General features: G+C 47.9%; 2 protein-coding genes across 4 annotated transcripts in view; both read left to right on the plus strand.

Moving 5' to 3' along the window:
• Positions 1–228: 228 nt before the first annotated feature.
• On the plus strand, positions 229–1,936 carry LOC135911139 (progestin and adipoQ receptor family member 3). Its single transcript, XM_065443299.2, has one exon. It carries the CDS (start codon positions 555–557, stop codon positions 1,518–1,520), a length of 966 nt encoding a protein of 321 aa, XP_065299371.1. The 5' UTR covers positions 229–554; the 3' UTR covers positions 1,521–1,936.
• An 11,028-nt stretch (positions 1,937–12,964) lies between these two features.
• Ndc1 (Nuclear division cycle 1) overlaps positions 12,965–16,346 on the plus strand; it is a 94,039-nt gene continuing 90,657 nt past the window's right edge. The window contains exon 1 of one of the 3 annotated variants that reach the window (XM_065443301.1): positions 12,965–13,215. In XM_065443301.1, the coding sequence (XP_065299373.1) occupies positions 13,023–13,215 (193 nt within the window). In that variant the 5' untranslated portion in view covers positions 12,965–13,022. The remainder of the gene's footprint in view (positions 13,216–16,346) is intronic. The other 2 variants (XM_065443304.1, XM_065443300.2) reach the window with 2 other exon arrangements.

Genomic DNA, 16,346 nt, shown 5'->3' on the forward strand with positions numbered 1-16,346 from the left:
ACATGACGTTTACTTCCCTTGTGTAGACCTCTGAAAATCCTTGCATACGTATACGCCGATTTCTTCTTGCGTCAATTCATCGCTCTAATCATTCGCTGGGGTCGGCGATGACGGTGGTGTAACGGCGCGACATCGAACTCGCCGTGCGTACCGACTTGCCTCCCTGACCGACATTGATCACGATTAGCCCGATTCCGTTCGGTAGGCCGCGAGCGCTTCCGCCTCCGCGTAGAGGTCGGTGAAACCACCGGAAGGGCGCTCGACCCGCCAGCGGCGAATCTTGGTTTCGACGGCCGCGAGCGAGCAGTTTGCGTGCGTCGCGTGCCCATGCGAAGAGACCATCTCGCAGCTTATCGGAAAACCGGAAAGCGTCGGAGGTCGCCCTGCTCGGCCGTCCCGTACTGCCCCGTGAAGCCCCGCCGCCGTCACGGTGCCACAATTGACGCAACCGCCGACGTCACACCGCGGCGCGGCGCTCGCGTCGGCACGTTGAAAAACCGGCCATCGTCCGCGGACGGGTCGTCAGAGAGCAGCGCGCCAATCTCGAAGCAGCCATGTGCGACTCGAAGGAGGAACACCGGTGCGTTGCCATTTCGGGCGAGACCGTCAAGTCGGTCTGGAAAAGGGTGATCGACTATTTCTCGGCGCGTGGCGGCGACAAAGCAGCGGATGAAGAACTGCGCACCTACGATGAGGCGCCCGAGTTCCTACGCCAGAACCCGTTCATACTGACGGGCTACCGCTGCAACTTGGCACTGCGCCGGTGCGCGCGCTCCGCATTCGAGTGGAACAACGAGACGCTCAACATTTGGACGCACCTGTCGGGCTTCTTCGTCATGCTGGCGCTGTTCGTGCACGACCTCGTCCAGCGGCTGGACGAGGTGTCTCCCTCTGCGGTGGACCGCGCGTTCTGCGTCGCCATCTGCCTGGCGTACATGACGACGCTGCTGCTGTCGGTGGTGTACCACACGTTCAACTGCCACTCGGAGCAGTGCTACCAGCGGCTGCTCAAGTGGGACGTTCTCGGCGTGGCGCTCAGCCTCAGCATGACGTTCCTCTCGGGCGTCCACTTTGCCTTCAGCTGCCGGCCGTGGCTGGAGCTCGCCTACGGCGGTGTCGAGCTGCTGCTTGTCGCGGTCGTGCTTGTGCTCAACTTCGCGCCCCGCTTCGCCGACCGAGCGGAGCTGGACCCCGCGCGGCTGCTGGTGCTCAGTTCGCTGGTCCTCTTCGGCCTGGCGCCCACCGCGCACTGGTTCTCTCTCAACGGCGGCCTCGAGGCGCCAATCGTCCGCCTGCTCCTTCCACGCATCGCTGTGCTCTTCGGCCTCATCGGCATGGCGTTCGCCGTGTACCGCTTCCGACTCCCCGAGTGCCTGTGGCCCGGCCGCGTCGACTACGTCTTCTCGAGCCACCAGATTTGGCACGTCATTGTGTTCCTGTCGCTAGTCTGGTGGCACGAGACTGGATTCGTCTATTTCCACTTTATGCGCAGCGGACAGCAGTGCGGCGTGCCCACGTAGTGTTCTTTCGTGTGCGAGGCGTGTGCAGCAGTGTTGTCCCATGCGGGCGCCCAGCACACACACATACACAAACATCGCCCGAGCTGTAGAACGCTTTCCCATAATTCTGATTTCTGCTTGGGCTGTGTGTTTCGCGAAACATTTGCGCATACTCATCCAGAGTATGGGCCCAATGTTTGTGTGCTCGTAGCGAGTGGACAGATACAACTTACGTTGGAACTTTCACGAGACGGACGCTCTCGCACGACTTCATGCGCGCATGATGTGTCGTATACTGTCCTTTTTTTTTTTTCGATCACCTGCACATGTCATCAAAGTGCAGTGACCTGAGTGGCAATGCGAGCGCCAGCCACGTCACGCATACTTTCAAACTTTGCACATCATGGGACTTCTTCTCCGAAGGCCGTTCATCCCTTCAGGCCATGGATCTCAACGCTGCCTGTGTACTTAGCAGGCGTGGTCAGTTCCTATTCTTCTCTTGAGTATGTAGAAACAACTACAAACCAAGAGATGAACTACAACGTACCGAGAAAACAAGGACTGGACAATTTCTTTTGAAAAGAAGTTGGTCCATTAGCACCGGCCGACCCTGACAGGTTTTGGCCATCAGTGCCTTGTTAGCATTTTTTGGTTCGTTAACGATGCTGGCGTTGTGGCGAACTTATGACGTGTATTTTTGTCAAGTAGTAGACACTCATTTAAACATGTGATATAAACTGCGCTAAATAAACGTAACATTTCTATTGTTTGCTGCTTTAAAATTTTGCTTTGTTCAACAACGAACCAGAGGCAGCGCTGAGACGCCGCTTGTGTTCAAATGAGATAAATGCTGTTCATCACTGGTGACAGTGTTTCAGCGACGTCTGCATTTTGCTGTTGAACATAGATTGTAGCAAATACGGGGGGGGGGGGGGGGGAAATGTGTAACTTATATAGTGCATTTAAGCCTGTGTGCTAGTTTGAATAAACGCATTTGTTATCACAGCACTTCTGGTTGTTGGCACTCTTGTTTTCATCCGAGAGAGATAGAGAAAGAGCTTCCTCGAGAGTCGTCGCCACAGTTTCCCCTCAAGCACGGGCGATGCGCTTTCCGACGCGCCGCTTTCCACATATGTGTTTTCCCGTAGTGTGGAACATTTACAGCGAGGCTTGTGAAAGCCTTGGCCGGCGCTGACGCTATGCAACAGCGCGCAGAACAAGGCCGTTCACTTGGCTGCGCAAGCAGCCAAGGGCACCTGCGTAATACTTGCGAGCAGAGCCGACCTTGCTCTCGCCTCTTCGGGATGCATTTATGCTCGAATGAAAACCCTTATTATACTTTGCATATACGTGCTTGAAGCGTGAAGTGAGTCTACAGTTAGCATACATGTGCCCAACACCCAAGTCAAGATATGGCCTTACTGATGCAAACACTTTGTCATAAAAGCTGGATACAACAGCGGTAAAGTGCCTCAGACAAACTGGCGAACGTTTCGATAGGTAGACATACCTTCGTCATAGACCTTTGACTAAGCGAGGCCCACATATCGAAACATCGGTCGCCCTGTCAGACATTTACTACACAGTGCTACCAACACTGTTTGGGCCTCTCGACATATATAGTTACTGCAACCAACACGAGTCGGTTGTATTACATCTATCTTGACACCCGCAGCCATACAAAGCTCGGGCTATACAGCACTGTAACACCACTTATAGATCGTCAGCATAGCAAGAAACATGACGTACCGCCCAGGTGCGTGTAGAAAACGCTTCATGCGGCTCACGAACGGTGCGCCGCTGTCGAATACGCAAGTCATTATACTGGAACTAAAATCCCACGCTCTGAATGCAGCGTTTCGCCTGCTTTGCTAGAGGGAAGTAGGGCGCAGCCCCCAACGACCCGTAGCGGGCGGACCCGCCAAGCGCTCGAAACTACAATGCCCGCGGCGCCGAGCCTAAATCTTGCTCGCGGGTTTATTGTTTCCAAACAATTTTATATATGACGGTTGGCTACCGAAAAGTGGTGCACTGCATATCTGATTCAACGGGGCACGTTGCGTGTAGGCCAGCAAGACAGTTATGCGAAATGTTTTATAGCGAAGACCTCGAGCACATGTGCACAAAGAGATAAGTTTGTTCTTTTGTAGTCTCGTGTGCTCCGGTACACATGAGAAAAGTTGTACGATAATCTCTTTGACTAAGTAACCTATTCATACATACATTTTTTTTTCTCGTATCCCTAATTCTAAAGCACATGTTGCACGATAATGATCGTGCGTTAGGACTGGTTGGTTTGCCTCAATGCAAATTGCTAGATCGCTGTGTGTGTCGTCTTTCTCCGTGTCCTAGCCGCGCGGCACAATTTCATCTTGAATTTGAACCAACTATCCCGCCAACATGCGTTACTCATTTTGCAATTTGTTAATTGAAGCCAGCGGGTGTGCAAGTGTCTGCTTACTAGCCATCATGGGTCTAGTATCGAGTTATTCGTCCCCAAAAATCTGCCTCTAAATACGTCCGTGCTCTGCATAGTTTTGTCTCGCAGTGCTTATATGAGGAAGGAGTTCTGGAAAAAAAAAAGGATAAACACGACGTGAATGCATTTAGCGGAGGGACGGAAAATCTCTCAACTGGTCTTGTATATAGTTCACCATCGTGGCAAAGGCACAGCGCTGTTTCCCGTAGTCTTCTCACGCCCTTGCGCTATCCAGAACCTTTACTGTACATAGACTCGCGAAATACAACGTCGTTAGCCAAACAATTAGTTTCACAGTTCAAAGGAACTTTGTAATCTCTACGACATGCTGGAGACACGCTGAGTATAGCTGCAGCTCAAGGTACATACTACGTCTCGGGAGAAAGCCCAAAGTATGTAGTGCTGAATCAGTGCCGCGGTACGACATTTAGATTTCAAAACGATGCATTATAAGGTTTTTATTGCCAAGACATGCTTTTTTCCCCCGATTTCTTAACCACCTCACTCATTACCCCATGCAACTTCGACCGGAAGACCGAAAGAAAGAAAAGGATTCTCATTCGCCGACATACTTGTCTTGCCAATCCGCAAATAGCTACGAAAGGTATAGCTAATTCGACCGCAAACGAAAAAAAAAATATAAAGTAGACAGCGCCAAACTCTACTTCCTGATGATAACGGCACCAAAACGGTCATGAAAGGAGGCCAGCGGCGCTCACAGAGCTACACGCTCACTGACTTGCTCGCGTAACTCTCTCTAGCAGGACGCTCTTTAGGTAGTCGAAGAACGTGCTCCGAGAATTTAAAAAAAAAAAGGGGGGGGGGGGGGTCGCGCGCTGACTGTTTGGTCAATTAGAGAAACAGCTCACGAGAAGGAAATCCCGCGTAACACAAAATCGACCTCCGCAGCTATGCAAGAAAATGTGCTTTCCGAACATTCAAATGCCGACTGTAAATCTGAACGAAACGGAGATCTTGCAGAGTTGTAAAAAAGTTGTAAAATAGAGGTGTTTGCTTGAGGCGTTGTTGTGCGCCGTACTTCATAACCTCTGAGAGGGTTGAGCATATTCATTGCCTCACATGACACATCGCATCTTGGCAAAACTGTTAGGCTTTAATTGGATTGTTGGCAGCACGTGCCAAAACCACAATCGGATTATGAGGCACGCCGTAGAGGCGGACACCGGATTAATTTGAATCCGTAGAGTTCTTTAACGTGTCCCTAAATCTAAGTGCCCGAGCGCGCGTTAGTAGAAAGATAAGCGCTGCACTTTTAAAGCTTTTGCGGGATCCACGAATAATTAGAGCTGTCAAGGGGCTAATGTGGCGACAACGAGGGGGCTCCAGAGGGCATTGTGTACATTCGCGAGGTGTAAATGTCCAATTTTTCTCGTCGCGTTTTCTCTCTGCCACGCTACTTTCACGTCTGCTCTGCCATGTCTGCTCTGAACCACAACCCCGACGTGGTGTGCCAGACAGCACCAGTGGGAAAGTCGAAGGAAGAGGCGAAGAAAACATCGCCCAAAGAAAGGTTAAAAAGAAAAGAAAAGGTTAAAAAAAAACGTGGACGAATTATGGGCGTTTGTCTTTCGTGTTTCAACGATAGGTTTATTGAAGATATCTGACGATCAAATACAGGGTAAAGCACGAAAAAGCTAGAAAAACAAAAGCAAGAATAAACAACCAAAGCGATAACAAAGTCGCAAAGCACATAGCACCAGAGTCGGCTTGCAGGAACATTTCATAACGAAAATAATAACAAATGTAAGAACGCGTTCTTAAATTCTTTATTATTTTCGTTATTAAATGTTCGTGCAAGCCGCTCCAGGCGTAGTTGTGTGGAACCAAAATAGGCGAACTCAAACTTTGGACCCAAGGGTCATTGGACTTGGCCGGCTCTCACATGGCTGCACGTGTACTTTACAGTATGGAAAGTTTCCACTGTTTCATGGATGAGCTGATCTGTGCGCGTCATAAGAATTAGCGATGGATCTGCGACACAGAGAATTCAATTGATGTCTTGGGTCTTACGCGCCATAACCACGCACTGATTATGAGGCACGCCGTATAGTGGGGGGACTCCGGATAAATTTTGATCACCAAGGGATCTTTAATGTGCCCCCAATACACGGGGCACAGGCGTTTTTTGCATTTTGCGTTTTGTGACGTTACGAGCTGTATTTCTAGGCATAACAAGGAACTAGACACATGGGCGTCTAGCCAGAATAACGACATGGCTCGAGGTGCGACTTCAATTTTGCGACGCCTACAGGAACCAAACCAATAGTTCAGGCGACCAATAAAGGAGAGCTAGCTAGACAGCTATGCTGGGCAATGATGCCGCATGCAGCGTGCCTCTTTTTTGTGTAGTAGCAATGTCGTAATCGCAGCGGCGAGCTAAGAAGATGGGTGGTTAGGAATGAAGCCACGGAAAAGGCGGGTGAAAATTAAATTCTGGGGTTGTACGCGTCATAACCACGCTCTGACTATGAGGCACGCCGTGGTGGGGAAATCCGGACAAATTTTACCCACCAGGAGATTGTTAACATGCCCCCGATGCACGGGTGTTTTTGCATATCGCCCGCATCGAAACGCGGCCGGGATTTGATCCCGCGGTCTCGTGCTTAGCAGCAAACAAATTCGCCCGAGTGTTCTGTGTACTACGCAGACAAACTGCAGTGGTGCACGCAAGGTAACGTTTACCGTCAACTCACCACTCTTGTGATGGACTGAGCGTTGAAGAAATTAAGCATTCGCTGTCAGCATCATCGCTAATTATCACCGCGGCATCACCGCTAATATGGGAACTGGCTCTTCTCCTGCCTTCTCCTCTGTACAGTTCTATCTGGCCTGAGCGCTCGGCGAGTGACGTCATGGAGAAGAGGCCGGCGGCGTGCTCGGGGATACGGGTTGAATGACGGGATCGCGCTCTTATGGGCAACGTTAACCAGAGCGCAGTTATTGAGTTGAGCACGCAGAGAACGGATGGTGTTCCAAGATTATTTTATTTATGCAAAACTATTTACGCGCTGCATTATTAAAAAGCCCGTCCATAATGAATGAAATGGTTCAACCTTAGGATTGACAACGAATTTCGGGTGAATGATGACAGGGCGCATGGCTTCTATTGAAAAGTTACAGTGCTGCACTCTTTTTCAGAGTAGCTTCTTTGCCTTGATTTATCGTCGGCGTCAAAGAGTTCGCCCTTCATGCGACCACAAAAGTTCAACAAAATGTTAGCACTGCACCATAACACATATATCATGACAACTTCACTGGTGTGCCCTTCACATTCTGGACGCATGTATTTATTCCAGTCTAGATTAGCCTCTAAACGAATAATTTCGCTTTCGAGGCATTATTACATACAGTACCGCAGTTCACCCCATATTTATAACACCTCAAATGAGTTTAGCAACGGCGATACAAACGATTCGTGCAACTAGCGTGAAGTGAAACACGGACACAGAAAGCGCTCGTCCTGTCTGCTCATTTCTGTGTCCGTGTTTCACTTCGCGCTAGAAGCCAAAATCATGTTACCGTACCAACTCGCCCAACTGTATATCCTTTTGCATTCGTGCAACTATTTACAAAGAAACAGCTGCCTCATTTTCTTCTTTGCCTTTGCATCGGCACCCAATATTCTGTCGTTGATCTTGCAGAAACATGAACGCATGATTTTTCGGCCCCGATTTGTGATTGCTCCAGCAATTGGGCACGAAGCATTTATTAGGCATATCCTGGCATGAACGTAATCCACATTCCGCGGCAACGAAGGCTTGCCGAACACAACAATCGCAGCACATGCGCTGAGACTACATGCATGGTTCATGTCCAGGAAAAAAGTGCGCTCGGAAGCATGTCGCAGCATGCCAGGAATTTTCTAACCCCGAAGCTATCCAAGGAGCGGCAGGGTTCCCGAAACTAGAATTGTTATTGCCGTCGTCGCCCACTCGGTCTTCCGCGTCTCAATTTCAACGCAGGTGCGCCGCTCGTAGCTTCGTAGCACCGAACATGTGGGCCTCTTTTGTGTGACGTAGCTCAAGGGGAGAGGGTACAGCCAGAAGCCCTTAAGTTCTCTAGAGAGTGTAGAAAGAGAAGCGCTGCAGTTTCAGCAGTGCTTCTGAGAAGAGTCACGGCTAATTACAGCTGTTAACCGGCTAAGGTGGCGACGGCCAGGGAGCTCCAGACTGCATTGTGCGCATTCGACGAAGTTTTAAGAGGGGAAACTAACGCACAAACGAGGCTTAAGGAAATGCCAGATGGGATTTTTTACTCAGAAGAGCAAGTGGGAATAGGGGCCAAACAAACTGAAGAGGAAAAAACTACTACGTCAAACTCTTGCCTTTGCTTCGTGTTGTCGACAAATTCGACTTCGCCCTGCCATCTGCTAGCCGCCTGGTTAACTCAGATGGTAGAGCGGCTGCCCCGGAAAGGCGGTGGTCCCGGGTTCGAGTACCGGACCAGGACGAATTTTTCTTCAACTATGAGGCTTTTCTTTCGAGAAACCCGTATGGGCTTACTTTGTAGCAATTGCTACGAACGGGTGGATGTCTAATTTTCCCTTTATTCAGGAAATATAAGATGGTACTGAAATTGATTGGACTTGCCCAAAGTTAATGAGACTATTTGAGCGTGAACTAGGTAAGGTGTGAGTCAGGAAAACAAGGCAAGGGATACGAAAACTCAAGAGCTGGTGGCATGAAGAGGTTAAGAAGGCCATAAAAAACGTCAGGAGGCTTCCAGGGAACACAGGTATTCCAAAAGTAAGGGAGAACCTGAAGCAGAAGTAGAGAGGAAATGGGTAAGCTACATAAAATGCAGAAGGGAAGCATCCTATTTGATCAACGAGAAAATCAAGACAAAAGGGTCCCAGCGGCTGTTAGAAGTAAGCAATAAAAAAGATAAACAGGCAGCTAGGAAATTTTGGCAACATCTGAACTCCTTGGGTAACAGTACAAGCCTAAAATAGCTCAAGGTACTCAAGGTTAGAATGAGAGGAGGCAATGGAGCATATAGGAACCATGATAAGGGAAAAATTTACAGAACAGAGAAATGGTACATGCAGTATGTCGGAGAGGGATAGCCCGGTTAATCCACTGCTTTCGCTTGGACAAAGAGAGTGGGAAAGAGCCGAGAAGAGGGTACCAAGTAGCACATCGGCAGACCCGGTATTCCAATTATGTTAATAAAGAAATTGGGCCCGAAATCTAAGAAAGCATTAAAGGAGGTGGTGAGTAAAATGCTAATGGATGGTAAAGTACCTGACGAATGGAGGCTAAGTAAAAATAATAATAATATTTGGGGTTTTACGTGCCAAAACCACTTTCTGATTATGAGGCACGCCGTAGTGGAGGACTCCGGAAATTTAGACCACCTGGGGTTCTTTAACGTGCACCTAAATCTAAGCACACGGGTGTTTTCGCATTTCGCCCCCATCGAAATGCGGCCGCCGTGGCCAGGATTCAATCCCGCGACCTCGTGCTCAGCAGCCCAACACCATAGCCACTGAGCAACCACGGCGGGTAGGAGGCTAAGTAGGATGAGAACTATATATAAGGGAAAGGGGGACAAAGCTGACATAAATAACTATTGTCCTACAACAGTGACGTCAGTGGTTTACAGGGTGGTTATGCAGGTTATAAAGGACAGACTGCAGGCATGGGTAGAGAACGAGGGGGGTGCTTGGAGAGCTACAAAATGGGTTACGGAAGCATAGGAGGCTAGAAGACAATCTGTTCTCACTAAAACAGTGCATTGAAATAGCTGAAAAGGAACACAGACCCCTATGGCTGGCTTTTTTGGATATCAAGGGAGCCTATGACTGTGTACTTCAAAAGGGCTTGTGGGGCATTCTGGAAACTTTAGGAGTGCAAGATGGAGTAGCCAATTTCTTAAAGGATATCTATAAATGTGGCCGGGTGATTATACAACGGGAAAAGCAGGTTTCGGAGCCTGTAATGATTCGGCGGGGGCTTAGGCAGGGGTGTCCATTGTCACCTCTGATGTTTATGCTGTACCTACAAGGTTTAGAGGCCAAAATACAGCAAAGCGGACTCGGCTTCAACCTATACCGTTTTTCAAACAAGGAAAATTGATTGAACAGTCATTACCAGGACTGATGCATGCGGATGATATTGTATTATTGGCTGACAATACAGAACATCTGCAAGGATTGATGGACATATGTGGTACAGAAGGAGACAGATTAGGCTTGAAGTTTAGCAAAGAAAAATCAGCAGTCATGATTTTTAATGATAACATTTGCGGCGAGCATAAGATACGGGACGCCACGCTGGAGATAGTCGATAAGTACGAGTATCTCGGGTTGTAGATAAATAATGGAATTGAGTATCTGACAGAGTACGAAAAATATGTAACGACTAAAGGTAACAGAAGTGCAGCGATTATGAAGAGTCGGGCACTGTGGAACTACAATGGGTACAAGGTAGTACGAGGGATATGGAAGGGGGTAATAGTTCCGGGCCTGACTTTTGCCAATGCAGTTCTATGTATGAGAGCAGAGACCCGGGCACAGTTGGAAACTAGGCAACGTGGTGTGGGTAGGCTCGCTCTGGGAGCACATGGCAAGACACCAAATCTTGGGGTGCAGGGGGACCTGGGATGGTCTTCTTTCGAGGACAGAGAGGCTAGTAGCAAGATAGCATTTGAGGAGCGATTGAGAAAAATAGGGGAAATGCGGTGGGCTAGGAAGGTCTTCAGTTACTTATACACAAGGAATGTTGACACAAGGTGGAGGAAGCGAACTAGAAATTTGTCAAGCAAGTACTTGGGCAGCAGTGGGAAGACAGGTAAGGAATCATCTGTCAAGAAAAAGGTTAAGGAGACAGAGAGGGGTATGTGGAGAACAGAGATACAAACCAAATCAGCATTAGAGACATACAGGACGTTTAAGCAAGAAATAGTCAGAAAATATTTACGAAAACTTACGAAAGGAGGAAACGGCTGAATACCTGATACTTGCTTGTAAACAACTTCCCCCTGCAGTTGAACGTAACGCGGAACTATTCAAAGCTTAGGGTTTTAAAGGCAGTAAAAGTAAAAGAGACTTTGAACAGGTGCTATCTGATTGGTGGATAATATCAACGCAGAAGTGAAGGAGAAAATACATAGGTATGCTTGCATATAGTACGATTCAAGGCTAGGTGGCGCGCGCCGCCCGATTCAAAGGGTTGAGCCTCATCCATCCATCCATCCATGCGGTGGGGTGAAAACATGGGTGAAAACGACTTTTCCCCGTCGCCTATCATCTATAGACTTTTTCATCGGGCGAGGAGAAAAGGGCGCGCGGCGAGCCTTTCCTCCTCTGGCTTGTGCGATACGGCGCGGCGCTGCTTCAAAATATTGCTGTCGCGTGCTGCGCAACGGTTTTGAGATGTTTTAGATCGTATCTTGTGAAACTTATGCAATGTCCGTTCATATAAGGTCGTCAGGGAAGCCTTTCGGTGCATCGGTAACTACACTACGCGGAAATATCTCTTGGGGGCGCAAACAAGCAACGCGCATTATCAGCCACGGTGTGTGTATATGTTGTGAACTATTTTGTGTATATCGGTTTTAATTCAACGAAAAGAACCGGCGTCTTCGTATTGCCAGCATGAAGTGGTAAATCTGCTCACTATCTGATCGCTTGGCGTAGGGACTAAAACATAAGAGCGCATGCTCGTGTATGGCCAACCTAAGGCAACCACGAAACATCTAAGCGGCAGGCGCTATGAAATATTTGTGATACACCTGCATCGTTCTCACGCATTTCAAGTCTAAGAGGCATGAAATCACTATATGTCTACGCTAGCGTCCTGCGTGAGGCCGGTAGTGCTGCTCAACACAGCGATCACTGCGGTTGGTGAACCAGAATGATACATACGTATATAAGCTATATGTGCTTCGGTATTGCCTTTTTGCCCTTTAAAGCCATAATACCCAAGATGGATCGCATAAAAATAATGCGATGGCTATTGTTGAAAACAAAATTTCTATAATACGTGTGAGTGCGTCGTAGAGAACCGAACGAGCACAACCGAAAAAAAAAAATCGGTTATCATCCGCCTTCTCGATAAAGAAAGAGGAAACGGGCTAACGCCGCAGTACGACCTCGCATAGTCACACCGCACAACGTTTATAGATCTATAGACGTTGTTGCCACATGCTTGGACCATGCGCAATATAGAACAGAGATATCTGTAATCCAGCACCTACCAGTGCTTAGGATGCTCGCGCGGTTTGTAAACGGTCGCTTTGCTGGACAAGTATAGTTCACACTGTCAGGTATGTTGTTATTCTAACCAAAACCGCAGCTTAGAACTAGAGGATAATACCGAAATAAGGTCACATTAGTGACTGGAACTTTCAGAAATGCACAATTGATCACAGAGGCTGATTGCAGGCTCGAACATGCGCACACACATCGCGCTGCGTGATCCATCCGCCTCAACGCCAGCAGGAAGTCTGGTCATACCGACTTAAACCACTTCAGTACGTCTCAGAGAACCGTTTACCACGTAGAAGACGCCACGTCATACTAAATAGACCGCACAAGCGCGAAAACAAACGCCAGAAACTAACTCCGACCGTATACCTGCCATGCAAAACGGAGTGCTCACCCAAGCCAGCATGCCGACACTACGTTGCAATATGGTGGCACCCATGAAGAAACGGTCACGCTTTACGTTGTCTAGTCTGAAATTTCAATTTAAAGGATAGCACAGACTGATATGTGTAGCGGTTCCTGAGCCCTTCGGCACACGAATGCGCATCAGCCACCCGTCTATTGATCTGACAGAGTACGCGTATTTATGCTCCACGTGCTACCGCCGACTCACGCGGCCTTCCACGTGCAAACTTTTTTTTTTCTAAGGATTTTATCTACCGGTTTTTCTTGTTACGTTAACATTGATAGTGACATGTCACCCAGGCTGGACACTAAGGTGGATTACGGGCTTTCAATAAATCAGTTCCTAGTCAGCACTCGCCTGTCTCACTTCTTGTTGTGTCCTGTGCTGCCGCGCAGTTTGTTACAAAAGATGATCCCGTACCAACTCGCCCAGCTGTCAACGCTTCTTCGTTTCTCAAGTGTATTTGTCTTGAAGTCATTACACAGAAATGTGGTCACTTTATGCGCGGCTGCAGGACATCGGCACGTTTTGCCACTCGCCCGGACATCTGCTACACAAAGGTGGCACCCAAATTCACCTCCCAACGAAGGCCCCCCTCCAGGTAACAAATACAGGTCTCAAAGGCCATGCTTTTGCAGGCTGCATGCGCCAGCCCAGTGTAGTAAATCATGAATCGCGCGTTCCAGCGAGCGGGCTTTAAAGTAACAGAAGCCGATCTCTAGGCCCATGCTTCAGTACATCGCAAGCGTTAGTAGGGTAGGTTTGCAATAGCCAAGATAGGTTGTGTTCGAATCCATGCCCCGTAGAATTTTCTAGACTATGCTTCTGCTGGTTGCTTGCGGCGGAAGCGATTTGAGGGCTGGAAACACCTCATATACATAGGTTTTGGACACCACCTATTACGTCACTACAATTTTACGGCCGGCGTTCCCCGCTACGGGTTGCTGTAAAGTCCTAACTGCAGTCACCCAAATAACCAAAAAGTGCTGATTTGCCTTGGCTTCCTTTGGATTCTTTAAAAAAGGCGGTGCTTGAATCTGCGTGGCGCGAGGATGGCAAATATTGTGAATGTGTTTTCGTCTCGTGTCGTGCGATCGTTTTCTGTAGCCTTCGTCGCTGCCACAGTTAGTTTGGCCCGTTTAGCAATCTCGTTCATGTGGAAACTGTCTTCACCTGTAATTTTAACATGCTAGAGTTATAGAATGTGTTGTTGGTTGCGTGTTTGGTTAACTCGTTATGGAGGCATGGTTCGCGTGAATGCCTTGGCTGCTTTCGCTAGTAGATGGTGGGAGTACTTGTGTTGTTGCAGCGTCCAACACTAAACAGTCAGGGCAAGAACAAGTATTATAACATACCTCGATGGTCGTGTAGGCACCTTGAATATCCCGGACTATTGGCCAATTCACGCTGGGTGCCTGTGCGATCTAAAGATGTGTGGCATTGAGTGTTTACACCAACTCTGACAAATAAGGAGTGTTGAAAGTAGTGCCGTGTTTCTGTTACCTGGTTGGCCCACATTGCTCTTGTTACCTAGTGATATGCCGAAGCTACCCTGGCGGATTGGCCATGAATCGGCCAGTGAAGTTTTTGGTACACCTGTTTTGTTTAAAAACTCACCTGAAGATTTTCTGTTGTGACATTTTGATTTTCCCCCTTCTATATATACAAAGATACCATGCATTCATTTGCAGGTCACCTATGGTCATCTTATAATTTTGCTGTAAAATCTTAGCCTGCAGTAATTTTTACTCTCGAAACGCATTTCGATGTCCCTACAAATTGTTAGTTAACATGCAAAACATAGGGTAATTATATTTTGAGAGAAGAAAATAATATTAAGCTTCGGTGCAAAGGTTATTAAGATTCTAAGTCGTGCTCCTGATATTATCTCATTGCTATTCATATGGCGTCATGGTTCATCATGTCCAAAGTTAGAGTTATTGTTTGCCAGAGTGGAAATCTCTCACGTAGAACATGAAAGAAGCTTGTGTATTTGACAACTTCATTTATGCATAAAAACTTGGAGGATGCTTGAGCTTCGCCTTTAAGAGTGGAACGCGATAGCATTCAAAGATCCCCGTGTGCTTCTGATGATTCTGGGCAACTGCAGCTTAATTATGGACCGTCATACGTTCACCGGAAAGGCTGGTGGCGAACGCCATGCACGAAGGCGAGCTTTGTGGGTTCTTTTTTTGATGGTGAGCAAGGAACGGAGGGTGCCGCGCCGCTCCTATAAGACAGACCTCAAACGTCAGCTGGAAAGCGCAATCGCGTTAAAAGGGGCTTGTGTTCGAGTTTCCACGTAAAAGAGTTACGGTTTCTCGTACATTCAAATTACAATGGGGCGCTATCATGTCTGTAGCTAAAGTCGTACTTCACGATTTTTCTACGTATTTTACCTTGAGAAATTCAATTAGTTCAGTAATTTCCTTGCGCCACATGGAGGGCCTGAGTAGTTGGGCAAGCGCGGTTCAGAATTCTTTCTGCCGAAGCGACGTCCGACGCGGGACGCCGGATTCCGGTAAGTCTATATAGCCGCTGATCTGCCATTGTCGGTTAATTAGTACAACGCTTTTTGCATACCTGAGCCGCGTCCCCTGCCAGCAAAATATTAACGAAGCTTTAAATTAATAGTGCCCACAACAAATTTCAATGTGCTGGACACTTTTCTGGCTGCATGTTGAAACAGTGTCAAAGAGGTTGGGGAGCATATCCACGGCCACTGCATCTGGAAACATCGCATTGCAAGTGTAATTTGCATGATGCTGTACATCTCAGCAACGCCACCCAACCAGCAAGCGCAGAGGTTCCCTGCAACGCAGTGGCACCTCGCCTGCACCATGCCACAATTGGGAACTGTTAGGGGTTATGGTACAACACACCATGACTGGTGCACACGGTGAAGTACACTGTGCATGAATCGGACAATCCTTATTTGGTACACCAAACACCATGCTTGCACCATGCCAAAGTGCCACATCCATTTCAGCCACAGCTGTGCATTTCAGTGAATGACACTCCACGATAAGGCTGTCAAAGTGCGCTGCACACTGGGCTTCGGGGAAGATTCTCTAGCAGATATTGCGTGTGCACCCAATGGCAAACGAGCCAAATTAATGTTTGTTCTTGTTCAGGAACCCTGGCCCACGTTTCTCACCGATGGTAGCAGAAAGGCATATGTGCTACAATGTTGAGACATCAATTACCATAGACTTAACATTTTGACGAAATGGAAAAGATATGACAGTGATGTTAAGGACTCAAGGCACAACAAGGCAAGGACAACAAATGCACATGACGGGACCTGCACAGTTCTTTTGTGTAAACTCGTCGTGCGACGTGTTCTTAGTGTCAAGATGTAAAACTTACCAGACCCAACTTCTCTTTTCAGTGAACAATGTACACAACAGAATTAACCTCTAAAGTTATCACCAAAATGAGTGCTAAAGCCGTTTAATGCTTACATTAGGACCAGAATTCACAGGTGATATAATATCAATATGTAAGTGCTCGGAGGGTTCCCAAAGCAAATATTGTTGAGCACAACATGGACATCACTTCCAGCAACGAAAGTACACGTGCGATGGCAGACAATGCCACATGTCACTCTCAGTCATTAGTTCCAAAGCAATACACAGCACTCTTTCTCACAAAACCTCATAACACGAGTAAAATTGGTTGGTCAAGTTTCGATTTAACCCACTTTGAAGCAAGCACATAAAGAGAACATCA

The sequence above is a fragment of the Dermacentor albipictus genome, chromosome 9 (genome assembly GCF_038994185.2).
Source record: "Dermacentor albipictus isolate Rhodes 1998 colony chromosome 9, USDA_Dalb.pri_finalv2, whole genome shotgun sequence".
In the NCBI taxonomy this organism is placed as follows: domain Eukaryota; kingdom Metazoa; phylum Arthropoda; class Arachnida; order Ixodida; family Ixodidae; genus Dermacentor; species Dermacentor albipictus.

Excerpts from the sequence above, each read along its gene's own strand:
- LOC135911139 (XM_065443299.2), top strand. The coding sequence starts at position 555 with ATGTGCGACTCGAAGGAGGAACACCGGTGCGTTGCCATTTCGGGCGAG.